Raw genomic sequence first — 25,862 nt, forward strand, 5'->3', positions numbered from 1 at the left:
GAGAGAGAGAGAGAGAGAGAGAGAGAGAGAGAGAGAGAGTTAAGAGAAAAGAGTTCCTTCTTTTGTCTTTGAGCTTTGAGAGTAGACAGATGTGATTCTAGACTCTCTTCAGGGAAAATTCTCCAGAGGAAAAGAAAGACTTTGGAAGAAGTCAACATGTAGAGAAGCCAGTACTTGGAGCATATTCCTATTTCTAGCTTGCCACATAGAGATTATATGAAATTTCTCCTTGGGTGAGATCACGATTTGTCTCTGTCTCTCTTTCCCTTTCTTTCATATTTTCCTCTCAGTGGGAAAGTTCATTCACTTTATGCATTATCTCATATATTCTAATCTGTATAAATTCTCTGATTTCTGTTTGCTATGAGTTATCTGTTTATTTGCCATTCACTTATGTTGGTCTTTGTTTAGCTGTCATCTGGTGGGAAGAAAATTAAACCTTTGGTTATACTTTGGGGCACTCCTTACCAATTCAAGGATAGTGATCAGGAAAGTGGTACGAACCTAAAAATGATTTCCTCATGACTAGCAAATATCTATTGGCGGTAGATAGATAGAATTTTAATTTATGTCCTTTCTGTGAGAACAGTAGAACAGGCCACCCTTGTGGTCATAATATCCTGCTCCCTTCTAGGTAAGAATAATCTTGGATAGGATTCATATCTCCCCGTGAGACATATTTTGACAAACCTATATAGATATACATATAATCTACCTAGCAACAACACACACACATCTTCCATTCAAATCTAATGCATTTCTTATTACCAAATATTTGGCTATATTATGAATACTTCTTTGTCCTTTGTCATGCTTGGACTCTGTTTCACCATTCCTATATCTAAGAACTTTAAGCAATCCTGGTCCCATGGTATCACATTCCCACCAGAACTTAGAGGGAACCAGGGAAGGCCACTGCCCACCCTAGATCCTATACCTGGTATAAGCTTGAACATGACTCACTCTTTAGGTCAATAAAACAAATCCTTTAGCTATATTGATGTCAAACATTGTGATATTCTAAATAGCAAGTATAGCAGTGCATAAAAGCTATGTTATATTAATTGAGTTAGAATCTCAGTCTATTCTAAAATAGTAATTTATCTATCCTCAGCCACACAATGATCCAAGACAATCCCAAAGGACTAATGATGAAGCATACTATCCACCTCCAAAACAAAAGAGCTGATAATTGTCTGAATACAGACTGAAGCATGATAATTTTCCTTTTCTTTCTTTTGTTCTTTTTCTTTTATTCAAGTCTTCCCGTACAAAATGACTAATATGGAAATGTTTTACATGACTGCAAAAAATTTTTACATAGCAATTTAACACATTAACCCTTGGTTACCGGGATGAATTTCTAATCACTGACAGGAAAACAGATTCCCAGACCGACCCCAGTTAACATAACTTTGGAGTGAGTATCATCTCAATCAAGAGTTATATTTTAAAGAAAATAGTCATTTCTATGAAACTGAAATGCAGTGTAAGAGAAACCTAAAGAAATTTCCATTTCTTTTTCCTTCTTGAACTTGGAACATATGTAGAGAGTTATGATGATATTCCTATGACATACTTAACAACAACAAAATGCTTGAAATGCATTTTCCATTTAAATTATATCTTCTGCCATATGAGGCAGAAGACAGTAGGCAGCTTTCATTCCAGAATCTTCCTTGTCCAGGGGAGGCTAGACATAATAAGTCATCTCAAGCCTTTCCATTAGAATGACAATGATAGATGCTCAAAACCTATTTACCAAGTCATTGACTACTTTTACCCATCAGTCATGTCTTAAAGAGAAAATGTCTTCTATGCAACAAGAGCTTCAATGAAAGGAGTGAGTGACTGTACAGTAGGCATTTAATCCATTTCCACTGGGCTCAGCAAACGGAATACCAACTTTAGAAAGGGAGAAGCTCTGGGGAGACTAGGACCACTCCTAAACCAAAGTCTTGAAATTCGTTAGAGGCACAGATGTTGGAGCTTCCTCCTTCAGCCCCATATGTTGCACAGCAAAAGGGGGATCTACCTAGTAAGAGAGGTTAGAGACCCAACTTGTAGTAACTCAAGACCATCAACAGCCACAGAGCAGATAGGACCCAACATGATTTCCTCTTCTTTCTCCTCAAACCTGGTGGTATAGGCACTTACCTTGCATTGCCCTGATACACAGATGGATGTGCCATTCTGGTCACAAGGAGTGCCATCGATGACCTTCTCAGCTTGCCTCACATAGAAGCGATAGCCCATTGCCTGGCAGTTTAGCTCACACTTTTGATTTCCCCGTACTATGGAAAAATAATGAAAAAAAATCCATAGGTGGTCAGTTCTTAGAGCAAAATTAGTATGCAGAACCATAGTATTAAGCTACCCTTGTCCCATTTTTCCTGGGCATGATTCATCATCCTGTTTTTTCTTAAAAGGTTAACAGATTAAACGTGTGTGTGTGTGTGTGTGTGTACTTGGGGAAACACAAAACTAATACTATGCTCTCTTCTAAGCAACATGTTCCAAGGTCATACAAAAGTATGCATGTGCAATTGTTAACAATCTCAATTTTCACCCTTATACAATATCAGGACATCATATATCCCCTTTTCCTACTGTTTCCATTGTCTCACACTCACATGCTCATTGTCTTACATTCAGAGGTAATCTTAGCAAAATAACAGAAAACAGAACAGCACTTTATGGGTTCTATAAGGAAAACAAAGAAGGAGTGGTGTAAGTCCCTGTATCTTTGTCCTTATAAGAATCAGATAGAAGTAGCCATGAAAATCTCCAAATCACAAAATCTAAGAGACCTTAGATGTTATCTAGTAAAAGCCTTTTCTTGCTTCATAATTTTTTTCCTACTATATCTAGCTAAGGTAGTTAGAAGATAGGAGGCCCACTAAGTCAGAAGATGTGGTATATGATCTTGGGCAAGTTAAATCACCTAATGGCTTTCAACACTTTTATCTCTATCCCCACATTTCATGAGATAAATACCCAGTTATAGAAATATTACATTTTGTACAAATTTCTCTGAAAATGCTGCATCCTTTCTGATTATAGGAACCTGGGTAGAATATGCTCCTTTCCTCTCTATCTCTTGGGACACTATTAATATATAGCCATGAATGAGTTTCTCATATTATGTCAAATCATAGCTGCCAATGAAAGAAATTAAGGAGATACTTGCATGTGAAAAATTAGTGACTAAAGCCCCAAATATACTAAAATATCAGATTTGGAAGGAATTACAAAGGCTGCTCGACCCATGTGTAAATAAAAGTGGATATTAAGCCACTCTTAATATATCCCAGGTTAATATTAACATTGAAGGCTCTCATATCATACCAGTAACTCATTTTGAATTTGAGTTCACTAGATCTTTCTGTACAAACTACTATATAATCATTCCTCTATAATTTTATACTTGTGAAGCTAATTATTGTTGTTTTTCAATCTAAGGGAAGACCTCTAGATTTCTTTCTATTAATTTCCACCTTGCTATATTCAACCCATTGTGTTAATTTGCCAAGGACCTATCTCCATCTTGATTATCAGGTAGCATATGAACTAGTCCTCTTCAAGTGGAATATTTTGATAACCCTATGGTTTTACTGAATCAGGTACTCCTTATAACTGTGTTGCTTGCAACCTGTACCTCCTTTCCATCCAAAGATGTTGTGGGCCTTGTTAGATCTCTTAACATTTAATGGTTCCAATGAAACACATGGCCTCTCCATGAATTATTCCTTATAATCTCTCCAAGACAATATATCTCACTGATAAATTAATATATGCCACTTCTATGAAATTTTTCATTTTTAATATGCTTCAGCCTATTCATTTCCACTATCCTTTAGGCTACCAATAACTTTAATTTTTCAGAAATGTCATTTCCCATTATTTGAATTTACACAGAACTATAAAAAAATACTGATGTTAAAAAGATATTCTTTGTGTCAATGAAAGAAGTGTGGTAAAGAGAGCCCTGCAGCCAATGTAAGGACACAGAGATGGAATATAGCAGGTCATGTACAAAGAAGAGCCATAGTCCAGTAGAACTGAATTATAGAATTCATAGAAGGGATCCAAGTGTGAGAAGACTGAAAAATTTAAGAAGGAACCAAAAACTAGCTCCAAACTTGAGGAGGAGGATCTCAATTACTTAAAATTACTTGACCTCCTTCACTCATAAACACAAATATATGTCAAATTTTCTTTTTAGAGATGTCTCAATAATTGCAAAGAGGCACTTTCAGGGAATGAAAAAGATGATTACTCAAGGAACAAATTTTAGCAGATCCAGATATCAAGTAAACATTTTCCTAGTTAATGGAAATGAAAGTAGGGGGTTGATCAAGGAAGTTCTCTAATTAACTTCATGAGCTTCTAGGGTAAACCCTTCTATCATCCAATTCAGGATATAGATATTCTCATTAACCAACTTAAGGGGAATGAGAGACATTGAGTTTAGTATTTCTAAAATAATATCTCACTGATGATGAAGATACCACTTTATGTCTCATTTACTAGAGACTAAATGATTGGCTGAAGTGGCTATGGATCAATCAAGAATGACTTGGTTGACTCTGACTATTATTGGGCATGCCCCTCTGTGCTGGCCCTAAAGGTGGTCTTTGGTGGTGGGATGAAAAGACAACACAGGGCAACAAAGCTAAGAATGGACTTGGGTCCTGGAGCAGGGGAATCATGGTGAAGACTAGATTTGTGCAGGTACAAAACCTTCCCTAGTACCTAGTTCTGACTCCTTGGGGCAAAGGTTTCTGATTATTGTGCATGTTCTCAACCCTGAACCTGGAAGGAGAACACTATGACCAATTCCTGAACCACAGTCTCCTATATAGAAGGAGAATTTCCTGGGCAGCTTTAAATTTTGATAGTCTCAAGGCTTACCCTCTATGAAAACCCAAGAAGAGAAATTATTAGATGCAGTCTGGTTGAGACAGGAGAGAGAATTCTTGTACAATTCTACCTCTTAGAAAGAAAACTGTCACATATATGGATTCCAAAGCTGAAAGAAAAGCAAAAGATTGAGCCATAATATAGTGGAGTAAAACCCCTGAGGATTTTACCTTCTGCTTTTATCAGTATAGATTCTGTGGAAAGAAAATCACCATATTAGAAACACAAGTTTCTTTTCCTTCTGATATAAAACCGAAACTTTAGGGTGATGTCGTAAGGCTGTATAGGTACCTGGATGAAAGCAGAATTCACCTGAATGTCGGTAGGTTACCTCTATGGCAACCCCAAGTTTATTTAGCCTTTGATGGTATATAAATCATAGTGGCCCTAGAAACCTGGGGAAAATGTAAGACTCAATAAGGAGGAAAAAAATGTATCTATTGTTTCTTTACTACTTAAAGTCATTCCTGCATTCTCTGTTGCATAAAATCAAGGCTGTTTTGTAAACAATATTCATTACTATCTTGGGTGTTTGTATCAGAACTGGAAACCCTTCTAACCATATTTATGGAGACCTAGACAAAAGCTACATTCTGGAATTTTCCAGAAGTAATCTTGGGGCAAAATGAGCCAAAGAGAATCGTTTGAGAGAAAACTCAAAGATTAGACTAAGTCCATGAAAGCTCGTCACATGAGGTGCTGGGCCATGGGTTACACAGTAATCTTAAAGATTAGACTCATAAATGTTGCCAAAAGTTACAGTGGGCCAAAATCTGATACTCTAAAAGTATTACCTCTCTTTCACTCTTCTGCCCCTGCTCCAATTTTACTGAGAAAATATCAGGTAAAAGAGATGAGAAACAGTGAGTAAATACTAAAGACTCTTCCCTGAGGACAGAACGACATCTGTGCTAAGTTTAGAATCCATTCAAATTTCACAAATTCATTCCAAGTTTAGCACCAAAATCCAAACTTCCAGGCTCAAGTTCCCTTCTTCTTTAGCAATATAGGACATTTTTGTTCAAAGGAAGCACGATCGTAAAAGCAGCTCATAAAACTTGGATGTGGCAGAGTGCTTACCAGAAACATTCTGATGAGTTAAGTGTAAATGAATAAGAAACATGTGGACTTGATTTCTTGGGAATATACACAGGGGTTAAACGAAGGGAGGAAAAAAGGTACTCAGGGAAAACACATTTTAGATTATACTGAAACCAAAGCACAGGGCAAATAGTGTGAGGCACCTAGCTAAACTGAGTAACTTACTATTAGCCAGAGAGCTCAGCCTCCATTCTCTTGCATTATCTATTTGGTTTTCTTGCCAGTTTATAATTGATGATCAGCTTAGCCTCTGATTCCAAATATCACACTAAACTCAGACTAATGTCATCTAACTTGGTTTCACCAGACTACACTTTACAGGGCAAAGCTATGGGAAATAAAACACAGAACATGCTTCTACTAACTCAAGCTTTCTTTAGAGCTTTTATGCTTTTAGACAAAGAAGAGAGAGAATAAGAGAGCATACCTCTAAGACTCAATTTGTTTCTTTTCTAAAAAGGAAACTTCTCAGGAGCAGAGACCAAAACATCAATCTGGTAACACATCATTTGTCAAGAGGTCAGTCTCTTAGCAGTTTCCAAAAGCATGGACCCAAAAGAAAGCCAAAAAGGCTTCTGGACTCTTGAAATAACTATAACAAATTCTCAGCACTAAAACCATGCACTTTACTCCTCTGCCCCTCACTTGTGTCTTTCTGACCCTTATTCACTATGCAGATCTTAAACTTGGCTCTCACTTTCCTTACACAGAAGAATATTAAAACTAATAAACTAAGAGAAGGAAAGTGAGGCTGTTAGAAACAGGCACAATGACAGCAGTGGGAATGAGCACTTGATAGTCTGACATGGAGAAGGGAGACAGAATAAAATTAAGTAAATCTCAAGCTTTATAAATATCTTTTATTGTATTGTGTGGCAAGACTGATGATTCTGAATCATCAAGAAAAGACTACACAGAGCAATCCTACTTAGATTCAATGTCCTCTGTTCAAGAAAACAGAGAAATATGTGTCCAAAGATTGAGGAACGATTGAATTAATTGTGATAGACAAATGTGATGGAATATCATCCTGCTGTAAGAAATTTAAAATATGAAGACTGCCAAGATATTAAAAGACTTAAATGAAATAACCCAGAATACGTATATGCATGTATATTTGTATATATATATATATATATATATATATATATATATATATATATATATATATATATATGCATTGACTTTAGTTTTTGTTCAGTTGTTTCTCACTCTTTGTAACCCCACTTGGGGTTTTTTTGGTAAAGATATTGGAATGGTGTGTCATTTCCTTCTCCAGTTCATTTTATAGATGAGGAAATGGAGGCAGCAAACAGGGTTAAGTGACTTGCCCAGTATCACACAGTTAATAAGTGGATGAGGTCAGATTTGAATTCAGGTCTTCCTGACTCCAAGACCACCACTCTATGCACTTCATCACCTACCTTCCTGCATGCATTGACTAGAGCAATGCAAAACTAATAATAATCATAATATTAGTAATAGTAAGAAAATCCAGAAGAAATAAGAAATTAGAAGGGAACATGGTATGTTTAGTCTTATTATGTATAGCCTGTCACCTAGGGAGCTTTAGACATTATACAAATTTAGTTCAATTTCATGTCTAACTCAACAGTAAATCACCTGTCTGGCTCAGTTTGCCACTACTCATATAAGTGAGAACTTCTAAAGTTAGCTCATGTCTAACTGTTCAATTGTGCACCATGCTAACATACCCAGGCAAGGGAAAAATGACAGCAAAATATTTAATCAGGAAAGAAATGAACAGTCAAACAACTCACTGCTTGACCAGCTGTTTGTAATTTTCACAAATTTTCATCATGGCTCTCCACCTTTCATAAAGCAGCTCTGTAGTAACTGCAATTATATCTACAGTTTGGGGGCTGCTAGGTGGTGCAGTGAATAGAGTACTTGCCCTAGAGTCAGGAGGATCCAAGTTCAAATCAGATCTCAGCAACTTAACACTTATTAGCTGTGTGACCTTGAGCAAGTCACTTATTGCCCTGCCTTCCCTCTCAAAAAAAAGACCAAAAAAAATCTCCAGTTTGTAACTATCTTCCTTTAATCCCCCAATATAAGCAACCAACATTATAAACATATAGACCTCACAGGGGATGAAGAACTTCTTATCCCAATGGTAATTTAACTTTACATAGAGTCACTTTGGGAAATGTCTTGCCCTACCTCAATCCTGACTTTTATATTCAGGCATTTTTGAAAATGTAATCCTTTCCCTTTTCACCCACACCCTTTACATTTGTTAAAGTTAACATTACAAAAATAAATTAGCAAAAATGGAGTTTGCAGTTTAATATGTGATCAAATGTATGCGTGTATTTAAATGTCTGGTTTTTAATGATTATTAAGAAGTTGTTTTCATCATCATGAAGACCAATCCTGCTTTGATACTCAACACCATAGACCCCTCAGCTGCCTCTTCCCTCTCTTTGGAGGTCTGGAGGGCAGAGCAATAAACTACTCCCAAAGCCTTCCTTTGTAGAGGTCTCAACTCTCCAACTAAATTCTTCATTTTCCATAAGATGCTCTGTGTGGTTTCAAATCCCAGGACATCATATCACAGAGCAAGGTACCTTCTGCTCTGTATTCCCCCTTCCCACTCATACTTTTCAGCTTCCTTTTGGGAACTGCCTTCTCCCACTCCCCCCCTTGAGGGCCAGGAATATCTTTCTTTTTTATTTGTTTCCATAACATAGTGCCTGGCACATAGTAGGTTCTTAATAAATGTTTGGCAGGTAGATAGCACAAAGGATAGAGTGCCAGGCCTGGAGTCAGGAAGACCTGAGTTCAAATCCAGTCTCAGACACTTACTAGTTGTGTGACCCTGAGCAAGTTATTAACCTCACTTGCCTCAGGTTCCCCATCTGCAAAATGAGAAGAAATTGGCAAACCACCCCAGTGCCTTTGCCAAGAAAACCCCAAATGGGGTTATGAAGAGTCAAACATTACTAAAAACAACTAAAATAAATGTTTATTGAATACTGACTACTGGTTTGGAACAATAAGAGGTTAAACATCTTCATCATGGTCACCCAGCTAGTATGTGTCAGATGCTAAAAATCTGAACACATTTTTTTTTACTCCAAGACCATCTAACTACCATGTATTTCTTCACAGAGCAACTTAGAAGTTACAGATAAGTTGCTGATCTGCATTGTTAGAGGAAGATTCCACTCTAGGAAATATGCTACATCAGTGAAATCACAGATTAAGACCTCTGCTCCCATTCCCAAATGCATGAAAGAAGTATAATCAATAAATCATTTGAGAAAGATTGCAAAAATGGGGGTGAGGGAGGAGGAATGTTTAGTACTTGAAAAAGTAACCTTCAGGTATCTGGAAAAGTTACATGGAAATCTCTTCAGTAGTTAGCAATGTAGGATAAATGAGAATTTACTGTATAATACTTCTAAATGAAGCTACTGTATCTGGCCAGAGAAAAAAGATCAATAAAACTGAAATCCCTAAACACCCTTACCTGAAGTATAGGCATATAAACTGTATTTTTTTTAAACTTTTTTTGGGGGGAAGGCAAGGCAATTGGGGTTAAGTGACTTGCCCAAGGTCACAGCTAGAAAGTGTCAAGTGTCTGAGGCTGGATTTGAACTCAGATCTTTCCAGGGCCTGTGCTCTATTCACTGAGTCACCTCGCTGCCCTCTTCAACATGCATTTATTAGCCACAAATGTAATAATTAGCAGTTTTATAGTACTTTAAGGCTTACAAATCACTTGACATATACTATCTCATCAGATTTCATATAAGATGATTTTGATTGGCACTTATACTGCTAAGTCAATAAACATTTCCTGAACTGAATTAACCATATGTAAAGATACAGTAACATATATTCAGATCAATCAGGTGTAGAAATAATATTCTCTGCAGGTCCTGAAACCATGCCTTACAGTCAAAGAAATTCAATAACCAACAGGCTGTGAATATTGTTCAGGGCTAGGATGTATACACATATGCTGAGAGATAAAATGGGAGAGGTTAACATATTTTCCTCCTCTTTTCTTCATCATTTTCTCCTGAAATGAATATCTCTAAACTCTCCTTCCTCTTTACAACTCTGCCCTACAGCTGGTTAGTGCAGTGGATAAAGAACTGGACTTAGAATCAGAAAGACCTGGGTTCAAATCCTGCCTCAGACACTATCTGAATAGCCCTGGGCAAGCCGCTTCATCTGTCTGCCTCATTTTCCTTATTTGTAAAATGGGAATAAGAAAGACACCTCCTACGTTTGTTGTAAGAATAAAATAAAGTAATACTTGTAAAGTGCTTATCAACCCTTAAAATACTATATAAATGTAAGTAATTACTCTTCCCAAACTTTGGGAACTACAAATTTTCTACAATTTTTCCAACTGTGAAAAGCCAATCAGAGGAAATAGGGAAAAAGGAAGTCACATAAGTATTTTCCAGAATTCATTGTCTTCTATCTGTTATGGTGATCAGTGATCTTTGATGTTACTATTGTAGTTGTTTTGGTACATCACAAACTATGTCCATTTAAGATGGTGAACTTAATTGTTAAATATTTTTGTGTTCTGACTGCTCCACTGAAAGGCCACTCTCCGTGTCTCTCCCTTTCTTCTGGCCTACCAATTCCCTGAGATACAACAGTATTGAAATTAGACCAGTTAGTAATCTACAGAGGCCTTTAAATGTTCAAGTGAAGGGAAAAGTCAATTGATAAGGCAAACTTCGTTGTTGCATTATTTTAAGAAATTGCCACAACTACTCCAACCTTCGGGAACCATGACCTTCCTCAGTCAGCAGCCATCAATATCATGGCAAGACCCTCCACCAGCAAAAACGATTACAACTTGCTGATGTGTCAAATGATGGTTAACATTTTTTTAGCAATAAAGTATTTTTAATTAAAGTATATATATATTGGGTCTTTTTAAGACACAATACTATCACATACTTAATAGATTATAGAATAGTGTAAACATAACGTTTATATACACTGGGAAAACAAAAAAAAATGTGATTCACTTCATTGTTATATTGACTTTATTGTATTGGTCTAGAACCAAACCCACATTATTTCAGATGTATGCCTGTATAAGACTGCCCTCCTCTGCAAAGTCTAAATCCCTCTATTTGCATTCTTGATTCCATTATACAGCTGTGGTCCCTACAAAGCTTTGGTCACTTCAATTATTTGATCTCATCTCTATCTTCCTATTGCCCCTCTGATGTCTTAAAAATAATGTTCTGGCCTCTCATCCTTAAATAATAATAATAACCTTCACTTGGCCTGTCACTCCCTCATTCTATTGTCCTGTTTCTTTCTTGCCCCTGACATCCATATTCCTAAAGAAAGTCATCAATATGCACTACCTACACTTTCTAATAACCCATTCTCTCCAGAGCACCTGCAAGATTTCCAGGCCCAACTCTCTATTGAAACTACTTTCTCAAAGGTTATCAGTGATCTTATAATGGTGGTCAAGGACCACTTTCTGAATCTCAGCTTCCTTGACTTTCCTTTAGCATTTCTCTCTTCTTGGACATATTACCTTCCTTAGACTCCCACCACACTACTCTAACTGCTCAGCTGTTCTTTCTCAGGCTCCTTCACAAGACCATCAATTTTCCTGCCCTTCCCCCTCCCACTACAAGCAAAGCTCTGACATGAGTCCTATTCTTTTCTCATCTCTCCCTACATTTTATTCCCTGGTGAGATCATATGATTCACAAATCTCTCTCCTGAGGTATAGACCTACATCTCCAATTGCCTCCTGGACATTTCCACGATGCTCTGCCTTTGGTATCTCAAACTCAACATGTCCAAGATTAAACTGTCAAAGAAAAAGAACTTGACATGTGCTTGGCATCAGATATGTCACAGTCACAGATATTAATTAACTAGCAGTATCCTGGGAGAGTCCACAAGTTTTCCAGTCTCAAAAATTCTGAGAAACTGGCAAAATCAAGCAACTTTGAAGCTATCAAAATTACTGTGGGTAATTATTTAGGGTTAAAAACCTGTATGTGAAATGTTAAAAAAAAACAAACAAACAGAAAATAGGAGAAAGGACCCACATGAACAAAAATACTAATAACAGCTCTTTTTGTCATGGCAAAGATTGGACATTGAGGGGATGCCCATCAATTGAGGAATGACTAAACAAGTTGTGGTATATGATTATGATGGGATACTATTGTGCTATAAGAAATGATGATCAAGCAGATTTCAGCAGCAATCCCTAGAAAGACTTACATGAATTGGTGCTGAGTGAAGAGAGCAGAACCAGTAGAACACTGTACACAGCAACAGTAGCTTTGTTCGAATATTAACTATGGTACACTTAGCTCTTCTCAGCAATGCAATGGTACAATACAATTCTAAAAGACTCATGATGGAAAATACTGACCATATGCAGAGAAAGAACTGTGGAGTCTGAATACAGATTCAAGCATACCATTTTAACTTTTTTTTCTTACATATATTTTTCTTTTGTTCTGATTCTTCTTTCACAACATGAGTAATGTAGAAATATGTTTAACATGATTATACATGTATCAGATTTATCAGATTGCTTTCTCTCTTTGGGAGCAGGAGGAGAGAAAGGGGGGAAAAAAACTTGAAACTCAAAATTTTACAAAAATGATTGTTGAAAACTATCCTTACATGTAACTGTAAAAAATTAAGATACTGTTAAGGAAAAAAAGAAGGAAAAATAAAGAACAGAAAATAATGAATTATCTCAAAGACCTTCTAAATATTTATAGAACAAGCTATAGCACATTATCTCAGGAGCCCTCAGCTATAAAGCCTTCAGCTTTGGCAATGTCAATAGTTTTCTTATACAACTTCTAAAACTAGCCTTTATAGTTCTTGGAAAGGAGAGAATCAAACCTTCCTTTCCATTCTGACTTCATACATGCTCCAACTGGTGAAATCTGAAGCCCATTCAATTTATACCTATAAAACCTCAGCACCTTTCCCTCTTCCTGTATGCCTTTCTCCTAATTTCCCTCAATGAAATGATTGGCACCATCGGTTCTGTGGTGCTTTAAGGTTTATAAAGGCCTTTTGTTATAGTAACATTGAAATATAGGAGATTATGAATGATTACTACCATTTAATGGATTTCAGATTAAATGATATGCATGGTTTTACACAGTTACAGTCAGAGCAGAGAATTAAAACCAAGTACCCTAAGTCAAGGTCTTTGTTTTTATATCATGTCAGACTGCTTTTATATATAGAAAACAATCAATATTTGATAAATGAATAGATGAATGAATGATCTGACCTAGTGGCTTGTGAAATAACATCTAGTATTTGAACTTTTCCAAGGACAGGGAGCATAGAGATGTGGTAGCTTGATGTTTATACAAACTCTGCCTACAGGTGCCCAGTTTCATAAGAGTCTGCTTGGCCAACTGTGGCAGTCATTTAATCCTGATCCAATCTCTTTTCATTCCTTGAACAACCCAGTAGATGCAATTCTGGGGAAAAATTATTTGGAGCAAAAGCTACTAGGGAGAAAATTGTACTGCAAAACAACAAGACACTTAACAGTTGAACAAATGGTTTGAAATGTTAGCTTATTCCCTTTCATATTTAAAATAATGCTTAAAATTGAATTCAGGAGTAGCAAAGCCAACAAAAGATCAGAAAGAGATATTCTTTCAGTCCAAGAAAGCTTATGAGGTTTCAAAGAGAGATTTGTGACATAGGAGTAGAGACTGGCGCAGAGCCCACATGGACGTAACACTACTGGTAAGACTAGGTGGTGGTGAGAAAACCAAAAGAAGTCTTCAGAGCTCTCAAGCCTGAGATGGTAAGGGGACATGGAACCTTGTCAGAAAAGGATTACAGGGGACCTCGGTGCTAGCACTAACTAGATGAAAGGCCAGATGTTGTTGGTAACTCCATTGCCTATTTCTACTTCTGCGTAATAGTTCAAGAGCAGAGAGGAGCACTTTTGATCAAGAGGGAACAGGAGCCCTGAGGAGCAGTATCACTTTTGGTCACAAGGGATTAGGGGCTCTGAGGAAATGTACCACTTCCCATTCCAGCAGAATTGAGCTAAAAGGAGAGGAATTATCAAGAAACAATAAAACAATGTCAAAAGAATGAAAAAATAGAATAAAATGTGAAATACTTCATCAGAAAAATAACTGACCTGGAAAATAGATCAAGGAGAGATCATTTGAGAATTATTGGACTACCTGAGAACCATCATCAAAAATAGAACCTAAACATCCTATTTCAAGAAATTATCAAGAAAAATTGCCCCAATACCCTACAACCAGGAGGTAAAAGAAAAATTAAAAGAATCCACTAATGACCATCTGAAAGAGATCCCAAAATGAAAACTCTCAGGAATATTACAGTCAAATTCTACAGCTCCCAGGTCAAAGAGAAAATACTTCAACCATGGAGCCACAGTTAGGATTACACAAGATTTAGCACCTTATTATAGAATAAAAAAAATTAAGGGAGTGTAATGCGAATGTAAATTTTAAAGATCTTCCCTGCCCCTAGGCTAAAGTGCACCAGAAGCCTGGGGAGGGAGGCTTGTTTTTCAGAAGATACTTTTTGATTGGCCAGTGGGTCAAAAAGGTTGTTACATTCTCTGAGCCAGGAGAAGGCTATATAAGCACTGATGTGTAGCTTTGTTTTGGGACTCACTTTGAGAAGTGTTCTGTGATTTGATCTGAATTCTGGGAAGCCGTTGTTGAGAGTCCCCCGGCTTTGAAAAACCCAGAATGTGGAAACCCAGATGTTGACTGGGTATGGATGTAATGGTTGGACAGTTTGGAAATCTGTCTACTTGATGTTTCTGTCTTGATAATTATGCCTGTATACTTTAAGGTTCAGGGTGCTGACCTTTTCTCCTGAACAAAGTAAAGGATATATGTCTGACTGATTAAAGTAAGCTTGTTAACCCATTTTGAGTTGCTTTCCTTTAACAAAGCAGATCCAAGAACCTGTATGGGCAGCAAACCCTGAGGACGAGCTTGGGGTGCTTGCTGCTACAGGGAGTAGAAAGAGGATTGTGATGGGAACAAAAGGAAAAGAGAAGTAGAACAGGTAAATTATTTCACATGAAGAGGTGAAAAAAACTACTAAAGATGAGGGGAAGATGGACAGGTGGGCAGTAGGCATCCCTTAAACTTCACTCTCATCAGAACTGGGTCAAAGAAGGAATAACATATACAACCAGTTGGGTAAAGAAATATATCTTACTCTACAGGGAAGTAGGAGGAGAGGGAATTATGTAAAAGAGGGATGACTAAAAGAAGGGAGGACAGATTGGGGGTTGAAGGGGTCAGAAGCAAAACACTGGTGAAGATTGGGAAAAGGATGAAAAGAAATAGAGGATACAAGGGAGGAAAAATAGGATGGAGGAAAATAAATAGTGATTCTAAGTGTGAATGTGAATGGGATGAACTCTCCCATAAAATGGAAGCAGATAGCAGAATGGCTTAAAAAACAGAATCCCAAGATATGTTTTTTATAAGAAAAACACTTGAAACAGAGAGACACATAAAAAGTTAAAATGTGAGACTAGAGTGGAATCTATTATGCTTCAGTTGAAGCAAAAAAAGGCAGGGGAAGCAATCATGATGTCAGACAAAGTAATACAAAAATAAGTCTAATTAAAATAGATAAGGAAAGAAACTATATCTTGCAAAAAGGTATCATACACTATGAAGCAATATCAATACTAAATATACATGCATCAAGTGGTACAGCATTCAAATTATTAAAGAAGTTGAATGAGTTACAGTAAGAAATAGACAGCAAAAGTATACTAGTGGGGGTGGCTAGGTATCGCAGTGAGTAGAGTGCCGGCCCCAGAGTAAGGAGGTCCCGAGTTCGGTTCCAGCCTCAGACACTTAACACCCACACAAAAAAACTAGTCATGCTATTGGGCAAGTTATTTGACCCCAACTGCCCTCCAAAAGGCAAAAAAAAAAGTATATTAGTGGGGGACCTCAATTTTCTCCCCTCAGAACTAGATGAATCCAACCACAAAATAAATAAGAAAGAAGTTAAGCAGGTGAAAAGAATGTTAGAAAAGTTAGAAATTACAGACCTCTGGAGAAAAGTGAATGGGAACAGAAAAGAATATATTTTTTTCAGTATATGGTAGTGCATGATACCTACACAAAAACTGACCATGTATTAGGGCACAAAAACTTTAAATTCAAATGTAGGAAGACAGAAATATTAAATGAACCCTTTTCAGATCATATGATGCAATAAAAATTACATTCAATAAAGGGCAGTGGAAAGATGGATAAAAAGTAATTGGAAACTAAATAATGAAATCCCAAAGAATAAGTGGTTCAAAGAACAAATCACAGAAATTCACTAGAGAAAATGACAACAATGAGATAACATCTCAAAATTTATGGGATGTGGCCAAAGCAGGAAATTTTATTTCTCAAAATTCTTACAATAATAAAATAGAGAAAAAGAAGATCAATGAATTTGGGCAAGCAGCTAAAAAAGAAAGAAAGAAAAAGAACAAATGAAAAATTCCCAATTGAACACCAAATTGAAACTCCTAAAACCAAATATTAGATTAGTAAAATTGGAAGTAAGAGAACTATTAAGCTAATGAATAAAACTGGGAGTTGGTTTTATGGAAAAAAAAACTCAATAAGACAGATTAACCATTGGTTAATTTGATTAGGAAGAAAAAAGAAGAAACCTAAATATTCAATATCAAAAATGAAAAAAAGGTAAGTTTGCCACTAGTGAAGAGGAAATTAAAGCAATCATTAGGGAATATTTTGCCCAATTATATGCCAATAATCTGACAATCTGTGTGAAATTAATGAATATTTATGAAAATATAAATTGCCCAGATTAAGAGAAGTGGAAACAGAACACCTAAATAATGGCATGTTAGAAAAAGAAACTGAACAGACCATCTATGAACTCCCTAAGAAAAAAATCTCCAGGGCCATATGCATTCACTAGTGAATTCTACTAAGCACTTAAAAAACAATTAATTCCAATACTGTGTAAACTATCTGGAAAAAAATGGCAAAGAACAAATCATACCAAATTCCTTTTATGACACAAATATGATACTGATACCTAACCTGGTAAAAGCTAAAACAGAGAAAGAAAGCTATAGACCAATTTCCCTACTGAATATTGATGCAAAAATTTTAAATCAAATCCTAGCAAGGAGGTGATTACAGCAATATATCTCAAGTAACATACACTATGACCAGGTGAGATCTGTATCAGGAATGCAGGGTTAATTCAATATTTGGAAAATTGTCAGCATAATTAACCATATCAAAACCAACAGAAATTATATGATTATCTTAATAGACGCTTAGAAAGCTTTCAAAATATAGCAAACATTCCTATTAAAAACACTAGAGAGCATAGGAAAAATGGAGCTTTCCTTAAAATGATAAGTATTATCTAAAACCATCAGCAAGGGTTATCTGAAAAGGGGATAAGCTTTTCAGAAGCCTTTGCAATAAGATTAGGAGTGAAGTAAGGATGTCCACCATCATCACTATTATTCAATATTGTACTAGAAATGTTGGCTATGGCAATAAGAGAAGAAAGAGAAATTGAAGTAATTAGAACAGGCAATGAGGAAACAAAACTATCACTCTTTCCACATGATATAATGGTATACTTAGAGAATCCCAGAGAATCAACTAAAAATGACTTAATTAGCTAATAATTTTAGAAAAGTTACAGGATACAAAATGAACCCAAATAAATCATTAACTTTTCTATATATGACCAATAAAGTCCAGCAACAAGAGACAGAGAAATCCCATTTAAAATAACTGTAGATAATATAAAACCTTTGGGAATCTACCAGCCAAGACAAACCCAGGAACTATATGAACAAAATTACAAAATACTTTTCACACAGAGTCAAATCTAAACAATTGGAAAAATTTCAATTGTTCACAGGTAGGCCAAGTCAATATAATAAAAATTATGATTCTAAGTGAATTTATTTACTTAGTTCAATATCAATAAAACTATCAAAAATATGTTGTAGAAATAGAAAAAACAACAAAGTTCATCTGGATGAACAAAAGCTCAAGAATATCAAGGGAATCAATGAAAAAAAATGTGAAAGAAGGTAGCCTAGCAGTAGCAAATTTCAAACTTTATTACAAAGTAGCAACTATGAAAACTATCTGGTAATGTCTAAGAAATAGAGTGATGGATCAGAGGAATAATGGAATGAATTTGTTTGGTATATATGACACAGTAGTAAATGAGTATAGTAACCTTAGTAAATTACTATAGTAACCTAGTGTTTGATAAACCCAAAGACCCCAGCTTCTGGGATAAGAACTCATTATTTGACAAAAACTCCTGGGAAAATTGGAAAACAATATGGCAGAAACTAGGTATAGACCAACATCCTGCATACCAGGAAAGGTCAAAACAGGTACATGATCTAGGCATAAAGGATGAGACCATAAGCAAATTAAGAGAACAAGGAATAGTTTACCTGGCAGATCTATGGAGAAAGGAAGAATTCATGACTAAACAAGTGATAGAGAACATGAGATGTAAAATAGATAATGTTGATTATATTAAATTTAATAGTTTTTGCACAAACAAAACCAGTGCAACAAGATTAGAAGGAAAGCAAAACTTATTTTTGTGGTGGCAAAGAATTGGACATTGAGGGGATGTCCATCAATTGGGGAATGGCTGAACAAGGTGTGGTAGATGAATGTGATGGAATGTTATTGTGCTATAAGAAAAGATGAACAGGCAGACTTCAGAAAAACCTGGAAAGTCTTACATGAACTAATGCTGAGTGAATTAAGCAGAACCAGGAAAACATTGGTCACAGTAATAGGGCTATGATCAACTGTGATTAACTTAGCTCTTCCCAGAGATAAAATGATCAATGACAATTCCAAAAGACTCATGATGGAAAATGTTATCCACATCCAGAGAAAGATCCAGTGGAGTCTGCATGCATATTTGAAGCATACTATTTTTAGTCTTTTGGGCTTTTATGTGTTTTTTTTTGTTCTGTTTCTTCTTTCACAAAATGACAAGTGTGGAAATATGTTTCACATTATTATACATGTATAACATATATCAGATTGCTTGCCATCTTGGGGAGTGCACTGAGAGAGGAAGGGAGAAAAACTTAGAACTCAAAATATTTTATAAAAATAAATGTTGAAAATTGTCTTTACATGTAATTGGAAAAAATAAAATGCTATTAACTTTTTTTAAAAAGAAGGAAAGCAGAAAGCTGGGATATAATCATTACAACCTGTGTTTCTTATAAAGGCCTCGTTTCTCAAATATACAGAGAACTGAGTCAAATTTATACGAATACAAATTTTTCCCTAATTGATAAATGGTCAAAGGATATGAAAAGACAGTTTTCAGGGCAAGAAATCAAAGCTTCCATAGTTATATGAAGTAATATTCTTTCTTTTTTTTTTTCTTTTTGGAGGGTAATTGGGGTTAAGCGACTTGCCCAAGGTCACAAGGCTAGTTTTTGTGTTAAGTGTCTGAGGCCCAATTTGATCTCAGGTCCTTCCTGACTCCAGGGCTGGTGCTCTATTCACTGCACCACCTAGCCACTCCTATGAAGTAATATTCTAAAGCACTTCTAATTAGAGAAATGAAAACTAAAATAACTCTGAGGAACTACCTCATAGCTATCAAGTTGATCAATATGACAGAAAAGGAAAATGATAAATGTTGAAGAAGACATGGGAAAATTGGGACAATAATGCATTGTTGGTGGACTTGTGAACTGATCCTATCATTCTGGAGAGCAATTTGAAACTATGCCCAAAGGGCAATCAAACTGTGCATACTCTTTGATCCAACAATACCACTACCAGATCTGTATCCGAAAGAGATTATGAAAAGGGGGGAAAAGACCTATGTGCACAAAAATATTTATGGCATCTCTTTTTCTTGCAGCAAAAAATTAGAAAATTTGAAAATTGAGGGGATGCCCATCAATTGGGGAATATATAAATGTAATGGATTACTATTGTGCTATAAAAAATGGTGAGCAGGCTGGTTTCAAAAAAATCTGGAAAGACTTGCACGGACTGATACAAAGGTAAAGGAGCTGAACTACAAGAACATCACACACAGTAACAATAACAGTGAGTAACAATCAACTATGAATGACTTAAATCCTTACAGCAATACAGTGAACCAAGATAATTCCTAAAGTCTCATGATGGAAAATGCTATCCACATCCAGAGGAAGAACCAGTAGTCTGAATGCAAACTGAAGCATACCATTTTTATTTGGGGGAGAAGGATTGTGGTTTCTTTCCCTTTTGGTATGTTTCTTCTCTCACAATATGACTAATATGGAAATGTTTTACATAATATTGTGTGTGTGTGTGTATCCTATTTCAAATTACTTGCCATTTTAAGAAGAGAGGAAAGGAAAAATTTGGAATTTTTGGCAATTTTGTAAAAAATGAATGCTAGAAATTGTCTTTAAGTATAATTGGAAAAAATAAAATATTATTTTAAAAAGATTGAGTGCGTCAAATAACAAATCACAGAAAGAATAAATAATTTCATTAAAGAGAATGACAACAATGAGATAACATCCCAAAATTTGGGGAATACAACCAAAGCAGTATTTAGGGGAAAATTTATCTTTAAATGTATACATCAATAAATGAGAGAAAGAACAGATCAGTGAACTGGGCATGCAATTGAAAAAAAAAACTAGAAAAAGAATAAATTTAAAATCTCTAATTAGACACTAAAATGAAAATCCTTAAAAAATTTATAAATTTTATCAAATAAAAATATTAGAATTTATTTAAAAAATAAGAAAATAGATAAACCATTAGTTAATTTTACATTAAAAAGAAGAAAACGAAATTTCTAGTATCAAAAATAAAAGTGTGGAGGCAGAGCCAAGATGGCAAAGTAAAAGCAGCAACTTACTTGAGGTCTCCCCCAGCCCCATCCAAATACTTGTAAAAAATGACTAAACAAATTCTAGAGCTGCAGAACCCACAAAATGACAGTGTGAAACACATCTACAGCCCAAGACAGATCAATAGGAAGGATATATTGCACTGGGCTGGGAGCTATGCACAGTCTACACTGGGTCACACCAGTGCAGATGGGGCCAGAGTAGGCCTCGGGTAACTGAATTGCTGGTAGTTGTGGTTTCCAGACTTTTCAACCCACAAATACAAAGGACAACATGGAAGGTCAGTTTGGGAACTCTATGTGTGGGTGAAATGGGAGCATGGTCCGGCTCCTGCCCAGGGGTGGTAGAGGCAGAGGCGGCAGCAGTGGCAACAGCAGCAGCCGTGGCAGCAGCGGCAGCAGTGACTGCTTACAGATCTCTGGGCCCATAGACAGTGGGGGACCAAGTGGCTGACACTAAACCTCTGAAGCCTGAGACAGTACACCCATCCCCACTTCCACCCCTACTGGAAACAGAATACTACCTTGAGAAAAAGTTAGAAATTCAAGTATTTGGCTGGGAAGATGAGCAAGTCAGACTATAAATATCACTTTGGTAACAAAGAAGCTCAAAACATACAAGCAGAAGAAGACAACAAATTTAAAGTCCTACATCAAAAGCTGCCAAGAAAAAATATGAATTGGTTGCAGGTCATGGAAGAGCTCAAAGTGGATTTTGAAAATCAAGTAAGAGAAGAAGAAAAAAATGGGAAGAGAAATGAGAGTGATGCAAGAAAATCATGAAAAATGAAATGACAGTTTGCTAATTGAGACCCAGAAAATACTAAAGAAAATAACCCCTTAAAAAAGACTAAGCCAAATGTCAAATAAGGTTAAAAAAAAACAATAAGAAGAAGGATACCTTGAAAATCAGAATGAGCCAAATGGAAAAGGAGGTCCAAAAGCTCATTGGAGAAAATAATTCCTTGTAAATTGGAATGGAGCAAATGGAAGCTAATGACTTTATGAAAAATCAAGAAATTATAAAACAGAAGTAAAAGAATGCAAAAAATGGAATACAGTGTGAAATATCTCATTGGAAAAACCACTGACCTGGAAAATAGATCTAGGAGAGATCACTTAAAAATTATTGGACTACCTAAAAACCATGATCAAAAAAAGAACCTAGAAGGGGAGGCTAGGTGGCGCAGTGAGTAAAGCACCGGCCCTGGAGTAAGGAGGACCCAAGTTCAGTTCTGGCCACAGACACTTAACACCCACATTAAAAAAAAAAAAAAAACTAGCCATGTAACCTTGGGCAAGTTACTTAACCCCAACTGCCCTCCAAAAAAAAGGCAAAAAAAAAAAAGAGCCTAGAAATTCTACTTCAAGAAATTCTTGAAGATAGAGGAGTAGAAACAGGTCCTCCGCTGGGCTCCCGGCTTCCACCTTCCTGAATTCATGAAAAAGTGGACTCTAAACAAACTTTGGAGCTACAGAACCCACAAAATGACACAAAGAAGCTAACCTCCAGCTGAGGACAGCCCGGAAGGCCGGCAGGAATTGTGCAGCTCAGTGCTCTGGGAGCTGAGCCCAGCTCCACTCTGAGGTTTTAGCCCCAGGGTGGGCCTAACCAGCCGCTGGCTGGAGGGACTAAAGATCACCAGCAGCTGTGGTCATTTCCAGATTTATCAACACACAGATGCAAAGGACAAAGTGAGAGGTCAGTGCAGTGTGGACTTTGGGACTCGGTAGTTGGGAGTACCTTGGCTTTTGCCCCCAAGGCAAAAAGCTGCTGAGGGCTATGGTGCTGTTGCCACGTGGCAGCTTCAGCTCCTGGGCTACAGAGTGTAGGAGGACCAAGCAACCAGTCTGAGGAGTAATCACTCTTGCGTTAACCTGCTTGGATCTGGATTGCAGTCTAGGGTGCAGGTCCTTGGGTGTGTGTCCAGCTTGCCAGAGCGTGTGGAGGCTTCAGCAAGGGCTACCAACTAATACCTCCAGAAGCTGAGAAAACCCCAGCTTTTGTGATGGAAGCTCCCCTGTCTGGTAGCAGAGTCCTACTGTGGCAAAAAGCCCAAAAATCAAGTAATTGAGTGGCAACATGCCCAGGCAAAGGAAACAAAGCAAACAGAAGAACCCACCATTAGACTCCTATTTTGGGGACAAAAAGGAGCAAAGCATGGAACAGGAGGAAGACAGTGAAGTCAGAATTCCTGCACCAAAAACATCAAAGGAAAACACAAGCAGGTTACATGCCATAGAGGACCTTAAGAAGCAGATAAGAGAATTGGAGTAAAAACTGGGAAGAGAAATGAGAACAATGTAAGAAAATTACAAAATGAGAGTCAACAGCCTGCCAAAGGAAAATAACACCTTAAAAAACAGACTAACTCAAATGGCAAAAGAGGCTCAAAAAGGCAATGAGGAGAAGAATGCCTTAAAGACGAATTTGCCAGATGGAAAAAGAATTTCAAAAGCTCAATGAGGAGAATCATTCCTTCAGAATTAGATGGGAGCAAATAGAAGCTAATGACTTTATGTGAAATCAGGATGCTATTAAACAGATTCAAACAAATGAAAGAATAGAAGGCAATGTGAAATATCTCATGGGATAAACCACTAACCTGGAAAATAGATCCAGGAGAAATAATTTAAAAATTATTGGACTACCTGAAAGCCATGATCAAAGAAAGAACCTAGAAATCATCCTCCAAGAAATTCTCAAGGAAAACTGCCCTGATGTTTTAGAACCAGAGGGCAAAATTGAGCTTGAAAGAATCTACCAATCACCTCCTGAAAAAGATCCCCAAAAGAAAACTCCTAGGAATATTACAGCCAGGTTCTGAAATTCCCAGATCAAGAGGGGAATATTACAAGCAGCCAGGAAGAAACAATTTGAATATTGTGGAAACACAATCAGGATAACCCAGAATCTACAATGAGGGATCGAAGGCTTGGAATATGATATTCTGGAGGTCAAACGAGCTGGGATTAAAACAAAGAGTCACCTACCCAGAAAAACTGAGTATCATGTTTCAGGGGAAAATATGGTCATTCAGTGGAATAGAGGACTTTCAAGCATTCTTGATGAAAAAACAAGAGTTGAATAGAAAATTTGACTTTCAGATACAAGAGGCAAGAGAAGCATGAGAAGGTATACAGGGAAAAGAAACCATAAGGAACTTATCAAAGTGGAACTATTAACATTCCTACCTGGGAAATGATAATTTTAACTGATGAAACTTTTCTCAGTATGAAAACAGTTGAAGAGAATATATACATACATACATATATATGTGTGTATGTATATATATATATATATGTCTATATCAGAGGGTATACGGGCATATGAATACATATGTGAATGTGTGTATATATGTTTACAGGTGGACATAGAGGGCACAGGACCAATTTAATAGGAAGGGCAAATAGGTAAAAGGTGAAAATAAGAGGTGAGAGAGGAATATAATGAGAGGAGATGGGGAGAGACAGAATGGGATAAACTATCTCATATAGAAGAGGCAAGGGAAAATGGTTACAATGGAGGGGAAGAATAGGAAGGCAAAAGGGAATGGGTCAACCTTATTCTCATTGAATTTGCCTCAGGGAGGTAGTAAAATACACCAATGTATCTCACCCTACAGGAGAGTAGGGGGGAACGGGGTGAGAGGGGGAATGATGGAATGGAGAGCAGGCTGGGGGGGAGGGAAGTTGGAAGCACCCACTTTTGAAAAGGGTTGGGATCAAAGTAGAGAATAGAACTAGTGGAAGGTGGGATAGGAGGGAGGGAAATATAGTCAGTCTTTTACAATATATCAACTATGTTAATGTTTTCCATAAGCTACACATGTACAACCTATACTGAACTGCTTATCTTTCCAGTAAAGGCAGGTGACAAGGGAGGAAGGGAATGAATCTGGAATTCAAAGTTTTAAAATCAAATATAAATACTATTAATAATACTATTTTACATGTAATTGGGAAATAAGATATATAGGCACTGGAGGCATAGAGATCCACAATGCCCTACAGGAAAATTCAAAGGCAGTATGAGAGAAGATATGGGAGAGAGAAGATTGGAGGAGGGTATATACTGCGGGACTGCTATTTTGGGGTGGTGGGTAGGGGAAAAACAGGAAGAAAATGTGTAACTCAAAATCTGGCAGAAATGAATGATGTAAATAAGAAGTTAATATAGCATTTGAAAGATGAAAAAAAAAAGAAATTCTCAAGGAAAACTGTCCTGATATTGTAGAACCAGAGGGTAAAATAGGAATTGAAAGAATATACTGATAACCTCTTGAAAGAGAGCTCAAAAGGAAAACTAGGAATATTTCAGTCAAATACCAGAGTTCCCAGGTCAAGGAGAATAATTTCAAGCAGCCAGAAATAAACAATTCAAGTATTGTGAAAATGCAGTCAGAATAACACAAGATCTAGCAATTTCTACATTAAGGGATCAAAGGGCTTGGAATATGATATTCTGGAGATCAGAGGAGCTAGGATTAAAACCAAGAATACCCTACCCAGCAAAATTGAGTACAATAATACAGGGGGGGAATGGACATTCAATGAAATATAGGACTTTCAAGCATTCTTGATGAAAAGACCAGAGCTAAATAGAAAATTTGATTTTTAAATATAAGAATCAAGAGAAGCATGAAAAGGTAAACAGGAAAGTGAAATCATAAGGGACTTATTAGAATTGAACTGTTTACATTCCTACACAAAAAGATGATATTTGTAATTCATTAGATGTTTCTCAGTATTAAGGTATTTGGAGGAAATAGATTAGGTGGGTAGATTAGATAGATAGATAGACAGACAGACAGACAGACAAACAGGTAGATAGATAGATAGATAGATAGATAGATAGATAGATAGATAGATAGATAGATAGATAGATAGAT

At 36.6% G+C, this 25,862-nt stretch overlaps 1 protein-coding gene across 1 annotated transcript in view; it reads right to left on the bottom strand.

Moving 5' to 3' along the window:
• The window catches only part of THSD4 (thrombospondin type 1 domain containing 4), a 927,982-nt gene that overhangs the window by 483,213 nt on the left and 418,907 nt on the right, over nt 1-25,862 (bottom strand). The window contains exon 7 of the mRNA XM_069098174.1: nt 2,158-2,294. Within this exon, the coding sequence (XP_068954275.1) occupies nt 2,158-2,294 (137 nt within the window). The remainder of the gene's footprint in view (nt 1-2,157; nt 2,295-25,862) is intronic.

Source organism: Petaurus breviceps, unplaced genomic scaffold (genome assembly GCF_028583685.1).
Source record: "Petaurus breviceps papuanus isolate PSGF00001 unplaced genomic scaffold, PetGlider_PUasm1.0 37, whole genome shotgun sequence".
NCBI classification, from domain to species: Eukaryota; Metazoa; Chordata; class Mammalia; order Diprotodontia; family Petauridae; genus Petaurus; species Petaurus breviceps.